General features: G+C 40.2%; 1 protein-coding gene across 1 annotated transcript in view; it reads left to right on the plus strand.

Moving 5' to 3' along the window:
* Positions 1-13,689, plus strand: part of LOC102812209 (ATP-binding cassette sub-family A member 3-like) — a 135,009-nt gene that overhangs the window by 97,174 nt on the left and 24,146 nt on the right. The window contains exons 16-22 of the mRNA XM_006871990.1: positions 933-1,095; positions 2,638-2,941; positions 3,993-4,251; positions 8,264-8,342; positions 9,484-9,703; positions 9,857-9,994; positions 12,728-12,880. Coding sequence (XP_006872052.1) covers positions 933-1,095; positions 2,638-2,941; positions 3,993-4,251; positions 8,264-8,342; positions 9,484-9,703; positions 9,857-9,994; positions 12,728-12,880 — 1,316 coding nt within the window. The remainder of the gene's footprint in view (positions 1-932; positions 1,096-2,637; positions 2,942-3,992; positions 4,252-8,263; positions 8,343-9,483; positions 9,704-9,856; positions 9,995-12,727; positions 12,881-13,689) is intronic.

The raw sequence follows: 13,689 nt of genomic DNA on the forward strand, positions 1-13,689 counted from the left end.
GGGTTTGAACTTCTGACCTTGTGGTACAGTCCAGTGCTTATCCTACAGCTCCACACCAGGGTTCAAAACTCTTTTAGTAGCCTATCAGTACCAAATATCTCAGAGTTTTAATGAAGAATAAGGGAAAGAAAAAAATTAGGATAGAACCCTGAAAAATATCAACTTTTAAGGGAGGAAAGACAAAGAAGGATTCATAAAGTACTGAGACTGGAAAACCTCAGGTCAAAACTAAGGGTATGGTGTCATGGAAGCCAATGGAATGAAATGTTTCAAGGACAAATAAAGTAAGGATGAAAACACGTTCATTGGATTTAGCAAAATGTGGGACATTGACTACCATGGAGAGGAGAGCAGGAGGGAGACACAGGATCTAGGGAGGTGTATTGAAGATATTAAAATGCTGATGAAGATGAGCTATTAGAAAGCAAGACTTCAAAGATAGAGTGGGTATGAGGTTCCCACCGATGAAGAGAAAAAGAAGCCAAAGCAGAGATAGATGGATTAGCCTTCCAGAGGGAGAGGACATGTTTCCGTTATAAGAGGAGGAAACACCATCTACTGAGTCTTCCATGATTCAGCTTCTCCTCCTCTCCCCTTCTAGTTTAAAACCCAGGAATAGTGACTTCATTAGGCACAGTCCTGTCTCTCAGTCCTTCATATACTCTCTTCCCTTTGTCTGGCATGCTCTTTCTGCCCTCTTCACCTCTTTAATTCTTACCCATTTTTCAGTTTTCAAATTAAAGATCCCTTCATTCAGGAAGCTTTCCTTGAGTCCAGGAAGGCTGTGTTAGTTACTATTAAAACGTCCCTGTTTTAACATTTAGTAATTGATTCATTTTCTTTCCACCTATTGAATATTCAGCTCCATTAGGTCATGTCTTCTCTTGCATCCTCCCCACAGAGCATAATTAAAACCTGGTGTTTTGATGCAGGATCAACAGATTGGCAGAACCCACTGTGAATCTCCAGACCATTGAGCTCCCTACCGAGTGTGATCCTATGGGAATACAGCCCTGGCTCAGAAATCTAGATGACACACCAAAGGATGACTTCTTGATGCCGAAGGAGCTGCCTAACATCCAGCTTAATACTGGGGTGATTACTCTTTCTTGGGATTATAAAATTGGAAGTTTTGGTTAACATGGAGATTATGATCAAATTGCTTTGTCACCTGGTGGTACTGATTGGCGTGATCTAGAAACACCAGTCTTTCTCATCATCAGTCACTTGTCCGCACAAGATTCCTAAGACCCAAACCACAAGTTTAGGCATTACCTTCTTCTGTATCTCCTGCAGAAAATCAACAAGATCCTGATCATTTTCTTCTAAATAATCCTCTAATCAGATTCTCTCTTTCTCAATTTTACCCTTGTTTTCTAATCCAAACCCTAGTACCTCACATAATTAGTCTCTCACAGTTTTACATGTATACTTTTAAGTCTATCTTCTAAACTACACCTTGTGGTTGTTGTTGTTAAGTGCCATCGAGTTCGTTATGACCAATAGCAGCACAGTATGAGGTTTCTAAGGCTATAAATTGTTGCAGGAGCAGAAAGTTTCATGTTTCTCCCTCAATGTCTGGTGGGTTTGAACCACGAACTTTGTAGTTTGATGTCCACTGTTATTTTAAAGCCTATGCTTAAAAACCCTTCATTGACTCCCCATTATACACAGAATTAAATCTAAGCCCTTAGCAAAGCATATTCTGTCCTCCAAAAAACTCACCTCAACTATCTCTCTAATCCCCGTTTGGTAAATCCTCACTTTAAAATTTTTGACTTGCAACACCTAAATTTCTATATTCCCCAAGCTGTTTCATGCTGTTAGACTAATTAATGCCTATTTTAAATATTCAGCTCAAGCCTCATCTCATCCAGGATCACTGCCCAAACCCAGTCTGAGTGATGTTTCTCTGTGCTCCCATGTCACCCTCAGCTTACAGTATGATATAAGAGGGTTTCAAAAAGTTCATGGAAAAATGCCATTATCTTTTCATTCAATTTTTCTACTGACTTTCCAAAGCCCTGTCCCATATTAAAATATATTATTGTCTATCCATCCCCCAATAAACCAGAAGTGTTATGGAAAAATTCTGTCCCATCATTCTCCTTTCTTCTGGAAACTTTTCTTGTTTTTTCTAGGAATATTATTATGTATATCATATATTGTTGTTGTTGTTAAGTGCTGACTCATAGTGACCCTATATAGGGTTTCTGAGGAGCAGCTGGTGGATTTGAACTGCTGACCTTGTGGTTTACAGTCCACAGGGACTGTATAGGCTTTCTGAGGAGCAACTGGTAAGTCTGAACTGCTGACCATGTGGTTCAAACTGACCTTGCGGTACAGTGCATTCACCTGCAGCACTACACCAGGACTCCACCACAGATTGGATAGTGCATTCAAACCACCAACCTTTTGGTTAGCAGCTGAGTGCTTTAAACTGCACCACCAGGGTTCCTTTGAACATTATAGAAAAAAGTCCTAAGCATTATGATGGGGACAAAATATAGAGTGCTTTGAGATCACATAAGATGGGCACTGAACCCTGGCCTAAAAGTTCAAGTAATGTATTGCCCTCTAAATTGTGACCTGCAGGGTGGCTAAGAGTCTATTTTATGTCTCTCTTCTCTTTTGTAGATGACTCTTTGTATCCAGCAGTTTTATGCCTTGCTGATGAAAAGGGCCTTGTATACTTTACGTCACTGGAGGATAACATTACTGCAGATTTTGATACTACTGTTTTTCACTCTCTTCCTCCTGAAAGCCATCTTCTACTATTCAGAAGTGAAAGATGCCCCCATTTTGGGCATGGATTTGCATCAATATGGTCAATCCATTGTGCCTTATACTTTCTCTCTGAAAACTAAGTTGGCTGTTCTGTTTGGAGACCACATAAAACTTATACTAATGAATGAGAAACAACTACCTCACCCAGTGACAGGTAAGGGCTTTGTAAAGAGGGACACATGATGAATGTTAATAGGTTTCCTAGATTGAAACAGGCCATGTCTAGTCTTCATAACTCTCAGGAAAACATGGTATGAAACACGTTCTTTTTTATCACAGGTCCCACTAGCCTTTACCCAGAAATCTAGTACTACATGAAAAATAAAAGAAACATTCTCAGTAGCAGAAGGAAGACACCAAGATGGTCAGGGAGGCCCACCTGGCTAAACACATCTTCCCTGACTAAGCAGTGATGGAATTCTAAATGACTGGATGCTAAGTAATGGAACCAACACAAAATGAATATGGTTTAATTGAACACTTATAATTATCCAAATACTGTTAGATGCTGAGAGATAAAAAGATGAACAAAGCTGTGAATTCACAGTTTATAAATGAGTAAATTTCATATTCATGTAGTGCTTTTTAGCCAGCTAAGTCCCTTGACATATGCAGGATTCCATTCAACATTCACAACAAAAGTGAGAGTCAAAGAAGTTAGAAGATGGAGGCAAACAATACCTTGTAGAGTCAGCACCACACAACACCACGATGTTCCCGTACCCGGATGGGGTATACCCTGCCTTGTTTAAAATTAGATCCTTTGACTAATGCTCACATTATGTTAGCTTTTACATGAATATTTACTTCATTCGATATGAGTCCTGGTGGTGCTGTGGGTTAGGCGTTGGGCTGCTAACCACCAGGTTGGTGGTTCAAACCCACCAGCTTCTTGTTCCATGGAAGAAAGAAGAAGCTGTCTGCTCCTGTAAAGATTTAGAATTTCCAAAACCCAACATAGAGTCAGACTTGGCTCGATGGCAGTGGGTGGTTTATTTGATGGTACATTAATGTTTCTTCTTCCAGATGAGGGCAGAGATTGGTTTTTCTTATGGCTTTTGTTTCTTCTCCTGACCCCTAAAAACACAGTAGCTGTTCTTGCAGATTGTAAACTTCTCAACCTCCCAGTACCTGGCACATCGCCAGGCATTAAGTCAGTAAATATTTGTTGCAGGGAATCATGAACTGCTATGTCCCCATTCTAGGTAACTTAGAAGAATTCCTACTGAAAAGTGGAAGATGTAAGGAACAATGTATTGTCGCCATTTCCCTTGAGGTCCAAAAAAGCAGAGCCATCATCACTGCTCTGTTTAACAACCAGGCCTATCATGCTGCTCCGACAGCCCTGAATCTGGTCAACAAGATTCTGTTCAAGTTACTCTCTGGTCCAGGTGCTTCCATCTCGGTCTCTAACAAGCCTCAGCCTCGAACTGCTAGCCAAGCAATAAAGGAACAATTCCATGAGTATGTGTGCTCTGGGGTTTTTTGTTTTCTTTCTGGGATTTATATGTTATAAATGATCATTATGTTTCTATGTTACTCTGTAAGACAGTGGTTTTCAAAACGTGGTTTGAGGACTGGGGCTTTCAAGGTCAAAACAAGTTTCATAATATTTTCAAATGACTAATTCGTAATGTTAGACACTGATGTGTGAGTGAAAGATTCATTAAAAGTGCAAGATAAACCAATACATTTATATTTTTCACAGTAAAAAATTTCATTGATACAGTGTTTAGATTCTGCATGTATCTAGGGTGTCTGATTTGGTTTGCCCAGAGCTTAGAAGATTCCTAGGATACAGGACCTTCAGTGCCAAGACCAGGAAACTCCTGTACAAACCAGAACAAGGGGTCACTCTAACTGCAAGTAATCTTTAAGAAACTACCATTTGTCACATTTTCATATAGAATTTAAGAAGAATATCCACTGTTATCTGAGAGGGATATTAAAGTATTTCTCCCTTTTCAAATACACATACACACAAACCAGGGTAAGTTAAGAAAAAAAAAAAAAAGCATCGCTAGCCTCGGAAACCCTGTTCACAGGGTCACTATGGGTCGGAACTGACTCGACGGCACTTAACAACAACAACAGTAGGATTCTAATTTAGATATATGTGCATTTCCTATAAAGAAAGCACATTTAAATATATTTCTGTGACCAGTGGATAGCGACAGACAAGTTTGCTCAGTCATACACTTGTCTTAGTTTCCTTATGGTGTTGTTGTTGTTAAGTGCTGTTGAGTCAGTTCCACCTCATAGCAACCCTGTATAGGGTTTCCACGGAGTGGTTGGTGAGCTTGAACCACCGACATTGTGGTTCAAACCAACCTTGTAGTCTATCTAGCGCATTAACCCAGAGCGCCACACCAGGACTCTTTATAGTGCTTTTACAAAAAAAGTCCAACTATAACAGTGGCTTCCAAGGAGATCTATTGTTGTTGTTAAGTACCATCCAGTTGGTTCTGATCCATAGTGACCCTGTATAGTGCTTCTGAGAAGCAACTGGTGAGCTTGAACCTCAGACCTTGTGGTTCAAACTGACTTTACAGTCCAGTAGATTAACCCATAGCGCCACACCAGGACTCCTTAAGTCTCGACGCTGCCCAGTTAGATTCAAGGCTGAGAGGTCAGCTTAGAAGGTTATGGTGATTGATTTGGGGGATTCCAAAGGGTTTTCTCACAGGACACAGGACCCCCATGGGGACTTACTATAAACAAATTTTCAGAAAATTGAAAACTGCATCAGTGAGGAAAAGGCCATGAAAGTTGTGCTGAGGATTTTTTTTTCCCATCCCCAAAATACACCTGCTCATTCTTTGAGGTTAGCAAGGGCTATCCTACAAGAATCTTATTGAGTAGCCTTATCCCATCCACCCTATAGCCCAGATCTTGCTTCTTCAGACTCCCTTCAGATTCCCAAAGCTTAAAAAACATTTCAGAGAACAGAATCTTAATCCCTCTAGGATGTCAAAACTGCTGTTTTGATGTGGTATAAATCAAAGAGCACAGAATTCTTTGGGAAAGGGTTGTGTGGTGGTCTGTCAACTCATAGTGAGCCTATATAGAGTTTCCAGGATCAGCTGGTGTGTTTAAGCTGCCCACCTTGACAGTTAGTAGTCCAGTGCTTATCCTACAGTGACATACTAGGACCCCTAGAAGTATCATGGGGAAGGGTTGTTACTATTGTATGTAGCCAAATCAGTTCCAGGACTAAGATGCACCTGACCCAAGCCATGGTATTTTCAATTGCCTCATATGCATGTGAAAGCTGGACAGTGAATAATGAAGACCATAGAAGAATTGATGCATTTGAATTACAGTGTTGGAGAAGAATATTAAACGTACCATAGACATCCAAAAGAATAAACAAATTTCTGTTGGAAGAAGTGCAGCCACATTACACCTTAGAAGCAAGGATGGCAGGAATTCATCTCTCATACTTTGGACGTGTTGTCAGGAGAGTCCAGTCCCTGTAGAAGGACATCATGCTTGGTGTAAGAGATGGTCTGCGAAAAAGAAAAGACCCCCAACAAGATGGATTGGCACAGTGGCAGCAGCAATGGGCTCAAGTATGGCAACAATTGTGAGGATGACGCAGAACCGGGTAGTGTTTCGTTCCATTATGCACAGGGTTGCTATGAGTCTGAATCAACTCCATGGCACCTAACAACAACTTGATCTTCGAGACATACTTTTTGATTTATCCTCACATCTGTATGTGTATGCATGTGAAGTAAGACTTTCTTTATATGCTTTAGCCCAAACAAAATAGAAAAGATTAACTATATAACTAAGTATTGACTGTTTTCTTTTAAGCTAAATATTAAGAGAGATTTTCAAACATGTAAAACACCACTCTTCTCACAAAAGTTTTGTTTGCAAAACTAGTGATGTTTTTTAAGAAAATGTTATCTATGTTAATACATTTATTATTTTAATAAGCAACTATTTTTTACTTTCTCCATTTAAATTACAATATAATAAATATCAATAACTGTAATCCACATGAAAGAGCCCTGGTGGTGCAGTGGGTTATGAGTTGGCTGCTAATTGTAAGGTCAACAGTTCAAATCTATCAGCTGCTCCGAAAAAAGAAAGATAAGGCTTTCTGCTCCCGTAAAGTTTTACAGCCTTGGAAACTCTATACAGGATCTCTATGGGTCAGAACTGGCTCCACGGCATATAACCACCAACAACAACCATAATCCATATAAGCATAAGTTTTATGGAATTTTCAATGATTTTAAACTGTATAAAGAGATCCTAAAACACAGAGGTCAGCAGTTCAAACCCACCAGCTGCTCCTTGGAAACCCTATACAGGGTCACTATGAGTCACAGCCGACTCAACGGCACTTATCAACAACAACAGCAAAACACAGCAAAAGGCTAGTCTATGATAACTTTTCACTAGCTGGAAGTGAAATTAAAAACAAAACTAAGAAAAGTTAAGTGTGTGTATATGTTAGTATAAGATAGTAACTGTCCTTTTTTAAGAAAAGTGTCCCTTTATTTCCTTTCTACATTTTTGGAGTTTATTCTAGGGGAAAAAGAAAACCCCATATTCAATCATATTTTATAGAGACCTTTTTAGTAAGCCTTAAACAAAGGCAAAGACAAATCATCCATACAAGGGAGACTCAGCATAAGTCCTGGGGTGGCGCTGTGGGTTAATGCGACAGACTGCAAAGCCCTTTGCACTGCAAGGTCGGCGGTTCAAGCTCACCAGCTACTCCTTGGAAATCCTATTCAGGGTCGCTATGGGTCAGAGCTGACTCTACAGCACTTAACAACAACATCAGTATAAGACCATAAAGGAGTGGCTAACTAATTATAGACAAAGGAAATCCTCATAACATCATGAATGGCAGCAGATCAAGTCATCACTGTCATGGGTGTCACACAATATATTACAAATTAGTTAAGCTTACAAGATTGGTCCTGGGGCCCTCTGACCACCTGGGTATTTGATGGTTGGGTATGACCAAGACCACCCGGCCGTGGAATTCCAACACCCATCAGGCAAGTCTTCTGAGGACAAGACTACTTTACAATTTAAGCTCTAAGATAAGTTAAAACATCATTTTTTATAATAGTTGTTGTTGTTAAGTGCCATCAAGTCAGTTCCAACTCAGTGACCCTGTATATGGTTTCCAAGGAGCAGCTGGTGGATTTGAACTGTCGACCTTGTGGTTCAGAGTCCAGTGCTGATTTATATAATGTCCTTATATGTCCACAATCAACTTGGCAACCATATGAGGGGGCTTAAAAAAGTTCGTGGGGAAATTCCATTATCTTTTATTTTGATTTTTCCACAAACTTTTTGGAGCCTTCTTGTATACTTTCTAAAAATAATTTCCAAAAACTTAACCTGTCAACAAAATTCTGCAAACCACTGTTCAAGGAAATAGTTGTTTATGCAAGTTGTATTCCTACACACACACAATTTTCTTTTCATGTCTCACCTTCTGCAGGGGCAGTAAAGGACATGACGTTGCCTTCAGCTTGTTCTTTGGCACAGCCATCGTGGCTAGCAGTTTCTCTGTCTTGACAGTAAGGGAAAGAGTCTGCAAGGCAAAGCACATCCAGTTTGTGAGTGGAGCACACGCCAGTATTTTCTGGCTTTCTGCTTTGTTTTGGGATATCATGGTCTTCTTCGTTTGTTCCTCCCTGATACTGGTAAGTGTTTAGTGGCTGTCTAGACTCATTTTTCTCTTGCTCAGGTTTCTTGCCTAGTACCTGTTGTTTTTGTTGTTAAATGCTGTTGAGTCAGTTCCGATTCATAGTGACCCTGCATAGGGTTGCCAAGGAGCAGCTGGTAGTTTGAACCACTGACCTTGTGGTTCAAACTGACCTTGCAGTCCAGTGCTTATCCTATAGCACCATACCAGGACTCTGTAATACCTAGTGCTAGGAAAACCTTTGAGGACAATGTTCTTCACACTCACATCTTCATCAGACAACCACTTAGAGCATCCCCTGAGCATTTCCACAGGCATTAGTGACCAGCTCTCTGGAGCCTGAGCCTGACTCTTGTCTGTCTGCTTAACATGTGAGAATATTTACCCTAGGACCTTAGAACAATTTCATATCAGAAATGTCTACAACAGCTAGATCAACTTCCTTGCAACTCTCTTAATCTAGAGAAATAAAAAAAGAGAGAGAGAGAGAGAGAGAGAGAGAGAGAAAGAAGTAAAACTACTCCAACTAGGAAAAAAAGGCAGAGAGAGAAATGCTTGCTCTGTTTCCTTTGTTGTTACTTCCATTGGAATCATTGGATGTGGCTCTCACCCTAAGCCTGTGAAGCCTAAAGCCTTAATTTTGAAAGACAGAATTGCTCTGGTGTTCTGAGGTGTACCCAAGTCTTACTGGAAGAATGATTGGCAGCAAACCTAAAGGTTGGTGGTTTGAACCCACCAGCTGCTCTTTGGGGGAACAAAGCAGTCCGCCTCTTCAAAGATTTACAGCCCTGGAAACCCTACGGGGCAGACCTCTCTCTTGTAGGGTCACCGTAAGTCATAGTTTTAATCCATACAATAAGTTGGAGGGTTTTGTTTTTGTTTGTTTGGGGTCTGGTGTTCTAAACTGGTTTCTTATTTGGTGCACTCTCTCTACTCTGCCCCTTCACCCTTCACCCCACCTCCTCCTGAAAGTCGTAAACCTTTAACCTCTGTGCTTGGTCTTATGCTCCTAGGTAGTCTTCTATGTCTGTAATGTGACAGCGTTCTTAGAAGACCACCACTATGCAGATGCCTTGCTGATTTTCACGCTGTTTGGCTGGTCCACCATTCCCTTAATATACCTGATGAGCTTCTTGTTTTCCAGTAGTGCCGCTGCCTACACCAAACTGCTTGCTTTCAACTTCCTTACAGGCATTGCCAGCTTTCTATTGGTCTACATGATTGATACTAACAGTAAGTGGAAGCCTTAGGGATTTCCTTTTTCATACAATTAATGTTCCAGGTGGGAGTATTAGTGAACACATAAGGAAGCACAGGATTAGGGTGGGCATATTTTTAAGAAGGCAACTTCCCAAATATCTTTGAAAGTTCATATGTATCGTGTAGCTCCATCCCATGAGGCCCAAAGAAGTTCAGCCCAAAGAAGTCAGATTCCCTTGGAGAATGAAAAAGATGTAGTCACCCGATCTCTTCTCCCATTGCCCTACAAACAGGTTATAGAATCTGTGTTTGGGAATATTGGAGGTATTTCCTCCCTGAGAATCTTAGCACAAAAGTGGGCAGTCAGCTGGATCCTTTCCTAAAGAGATGATTCTGGAAGGCAGGTTCTACGGACATAATGCATGTAATAATACAGATATTCAGTACATCACAGGAGTGTCTCTGACTCATCTGTTTTGTGTTTCCATTTACGTAACGTTTATGGAGCCCCTACTGTGTACTATACACAGGAAATACATTTTAAACAAGAAAGATAATGTCCCTACTCTCCTGGAATATAAGTAATAATACTAGGAAGAGAATAAGAAAACACAAGATAGTAATATGTACTATTTAAAAAATATATTCACACTGTGATCAAAATAAAAGCACTTACCTAGTAGAGAGTGTCTGAGGACAATTTTGATATGCAGCCAGTCAGATGAAGGTTTGCTGAAAGAATATTTCAGACTGATGAGCTAGCTCTTGAAAAGATCTTAAAGCAAGAATGTACTTTGGCATGATCTAAGGAACAAGACAAAGGTCGTTGTGCCTGAAACATTCTCTGAAAGGAGTAAAAGTGGTATTGAGGGTTACACAGGGACCAGACCTTGAAGGGCTTTGTGGCCATGGATATGGAGTCTGAGTGGAATTCTAAGAGGAATTTCATGAGATTAGAGTTCTGAAAAAGCTATTTGAAACTGCAGGTTTCCTTATTATTACCTTCCTCTGGACTCCCAGAAAGCCACCGTAACCTAGTTTCCATCTCTTCATAGACAATTACCCTTAATCTTACCTACCAGCAATAGATACTTGAAAGAATTTAACGTTAATTTTCCAGTTTTATCTGAGCATGATTTGATATTGATGAAATCACTGCACACACAATTTACTGTTTTCTTTTGTGTGTTCACTTTCTATAGGTGTGTAACAAATTATTAAAAACAACAATTTTATTAACTCACAATTTCCATGGGTCAGTAATCTGGGGACTGGTTACCTGGGTCCTCTACTGAGGGGGAAATCAAGGTGTTGCCCAGGGCTGCAATTGCATCTAAGGGTCCAAGTCCTCTTCCAAGTTCACCAGTTGTTGACAGAATTCAGTCTCTTGCAATTGTAGGACTGAGGTCTCCATTTCTTGCTGGGTGTCAGATAGGAGTCATTTTCAGCTCCAAGAGGCCACCCACTATTCCCCACCACAAGGTCCTCTTTCCAACATGGCAGATTACTTCCTTAAGGCTAGCAGAAGAATCTCTCACTTCAAATCTTTCTGATTTCACAAAGGGCCTAGTCTCTTTTAAGTGTCCTCCTAGGATAAACTTCCTTTTGATTAACTCAAAGTCATCTGATTGGAGACTTTAATTACATACCTGCAACAGACCTTTCCCTTTGTCATATAACATGACCTAACCTGGGAATGAAATCCATGATATCTACAGGAGCTCTGGTAGCATAGTGGTTACAAATCAAGCTGCTAACCTCAGGGTCAGCGGTTCAAAACTACCAGCTGTTCCACAGGAGAAAGATGAGGCTTTTCTGCTCCCATAAAGATTTACAGCCTCGGAAACCCTGTACAGGGTCACTATGAGTCAAAACCAACTCCACGGCACATGACAGCAACAACATCTACATTCAAGAATGAAGAAGGGGATTATGCAAGGTGTGGCCCTCAGGGAGCCAGAATCTCATGGGTCATCTTAGAATTCTCCCTACCATACTTTGTATGGCTGATGTCAACTTCCTAAGCTATTATAAACTCCAGAAATACTTTGTTGTTGTGAAGTGCTGTCGAGTCAGTTCTGACCCATAGTGACCCTGTATAGGGTTTCCAAGGAGCAGCTGGTGAGCTTGAACTGCTGTCCTTGCAGTTCCAACCGACCTTGCAGTCTAGCACATTAACCCACAGCACCACACCAGGACTCCGTAAATACTTTACAGTCACATAATAGTTATTGAATATATATACCATAATTTAGCTATTATTTGTTCATCTGGAGTCCTGGTGTGGCACTGTGGGTTAATGCGTTGGACTGCAAAGTCATTTTAAACCGCAAGGTTGGCGGTTCAATCTCACCAGCTGCTCCTAGGAAACCCTGTACAGGGTCACTATGGGTTGGACTCAACTCAACAACACAATATCTATCTATCTATCTATTGTTCATTTATATTATTTCCAGTTTCTTACCTTAATGAAATATGTAGCAAACAAACATGTCTGTGCATAAAGTTTTTCTGCATTGTAGATAATTTCCTTAGGATAAGTTTTCTGTAGTGGAATCATGCCATTTACTGAATATCCTAGAAAATAACTGATCCCTGGATTCTCATGAGTCAGAATTGACTCGTTGACAGTGCATTGTTTCGTTTTTAGTTTGGACTCTCTGGAACCCAAATTTTTACTTCTGCCACCTTTCCATCTATCCCAACCATAATTTGTAGAGTAGTAGACAAGACTGAAGCAGTAACTTCAGCGATACCCTACATCACGTCCCTTACATAGCCCTTCTAACCTACATATGCCACCCCCCTGGGCCTCTCAGCAGACACTCATTTCCTTTGGACATAGGGGCTGGAGAACTGGATACCATTCCTCTTCAACTTGAGTTGTATATAAATTCTCCAAACACGCTGGACAGAGACTTTCCTAGAACTTCAAGACAGAGGAAAGTTTATTGGTACCTAATTGAAGAATTTCAAAAATCACCCCAAACTTTATGATGTGTTAAATTCCTATGCATTTTCTACAATGGAAATGAATGTATACATTTTCTTTCCTAGTGATGGATTTGGGTGGATTAAACCAAATCTTTGTCAGTATGTTCTTTCTGTTTCCTGCTTACAACCTGGGCAAATCTATTAGTGGATTTTATGACAACTTCCGAACCCAGAGATACTGCACCAGCAGCTCTTCTGAAGATTGTAAAGCGAATAGTGAGTACCATGCCTCTTGTTCTTTGTAGCACTAATCCCTTATTTCTCTAGAATTCTACATTTTAGTTGAGAATGTATTTTTTAAGAATATCTAGACTATCTACAGATGACATTTTTAGTATCAAAGGCATTTCCCCACTTGGAGAAATCTCTATGAAGTTATTTACACCTTAAAAGATTTAGAAGGGTAAATTGTATGTTCACCTAAATCCTGTTCTGCTTTCCAAAAGATGACCCTGGAGCTATTTATTCAGAATGCTGCTGAAACGCATTCTGCTCTCTTGAAGCTTTAAGACTGAACCATCTCTCATACTGTGGACATCTTAAAGAATGAGAGGGGAAGGAAACAACATGAAAAAATATTTTGGATTATTAATGTGGATTTATAAGTAAACATAAGGAGTTGTGGTACCACATACCATCAGCTGACATTTATTGACTACTTTCTGTGAGCCATGCCTTGTTTTAAAGGCTTTATCCATGGTAATTCTCTCAACTTACCATATCATGTATAGGTAATTATTATCCTCATTTTATAATTATTTCACAGATGTGGAAACTGGGGCAGGGAGATTAAAAGCACTTTCCCAAGATCTCACCATCAGTATGAGTGTAAGAGCTGAGCTGGGACCTTAGCAATATGGCCCCAGAGTCCTACTTCTCACTACTGCTGTTTATTACTACTCATGAGAAACTAAATGCACATAATTTGGGGCTGCTGAAACGCATTCTGCTCTCTTGAAGCTTTAAGACTGAACCATCTCTCATACTGTGGACATCTTAAAGAATGAGAGGGGAAGGAAACAACA

This window comes from Chrysochloris asiatica, unplaced genomic scaffold (genome assembly GCF_000296735.1).
Source record: "Chrysochloris asiatica unplaced genomic scaffold, ChrAsi1.0 scaffold00178, whole genome shotgun sequence".
NCBI lineage: Eukaryota > Metazoa > Chordata > Mammalia > Afrosoricida > Chrysochloridae > Chrysochloris > Chrysochloris asiatica.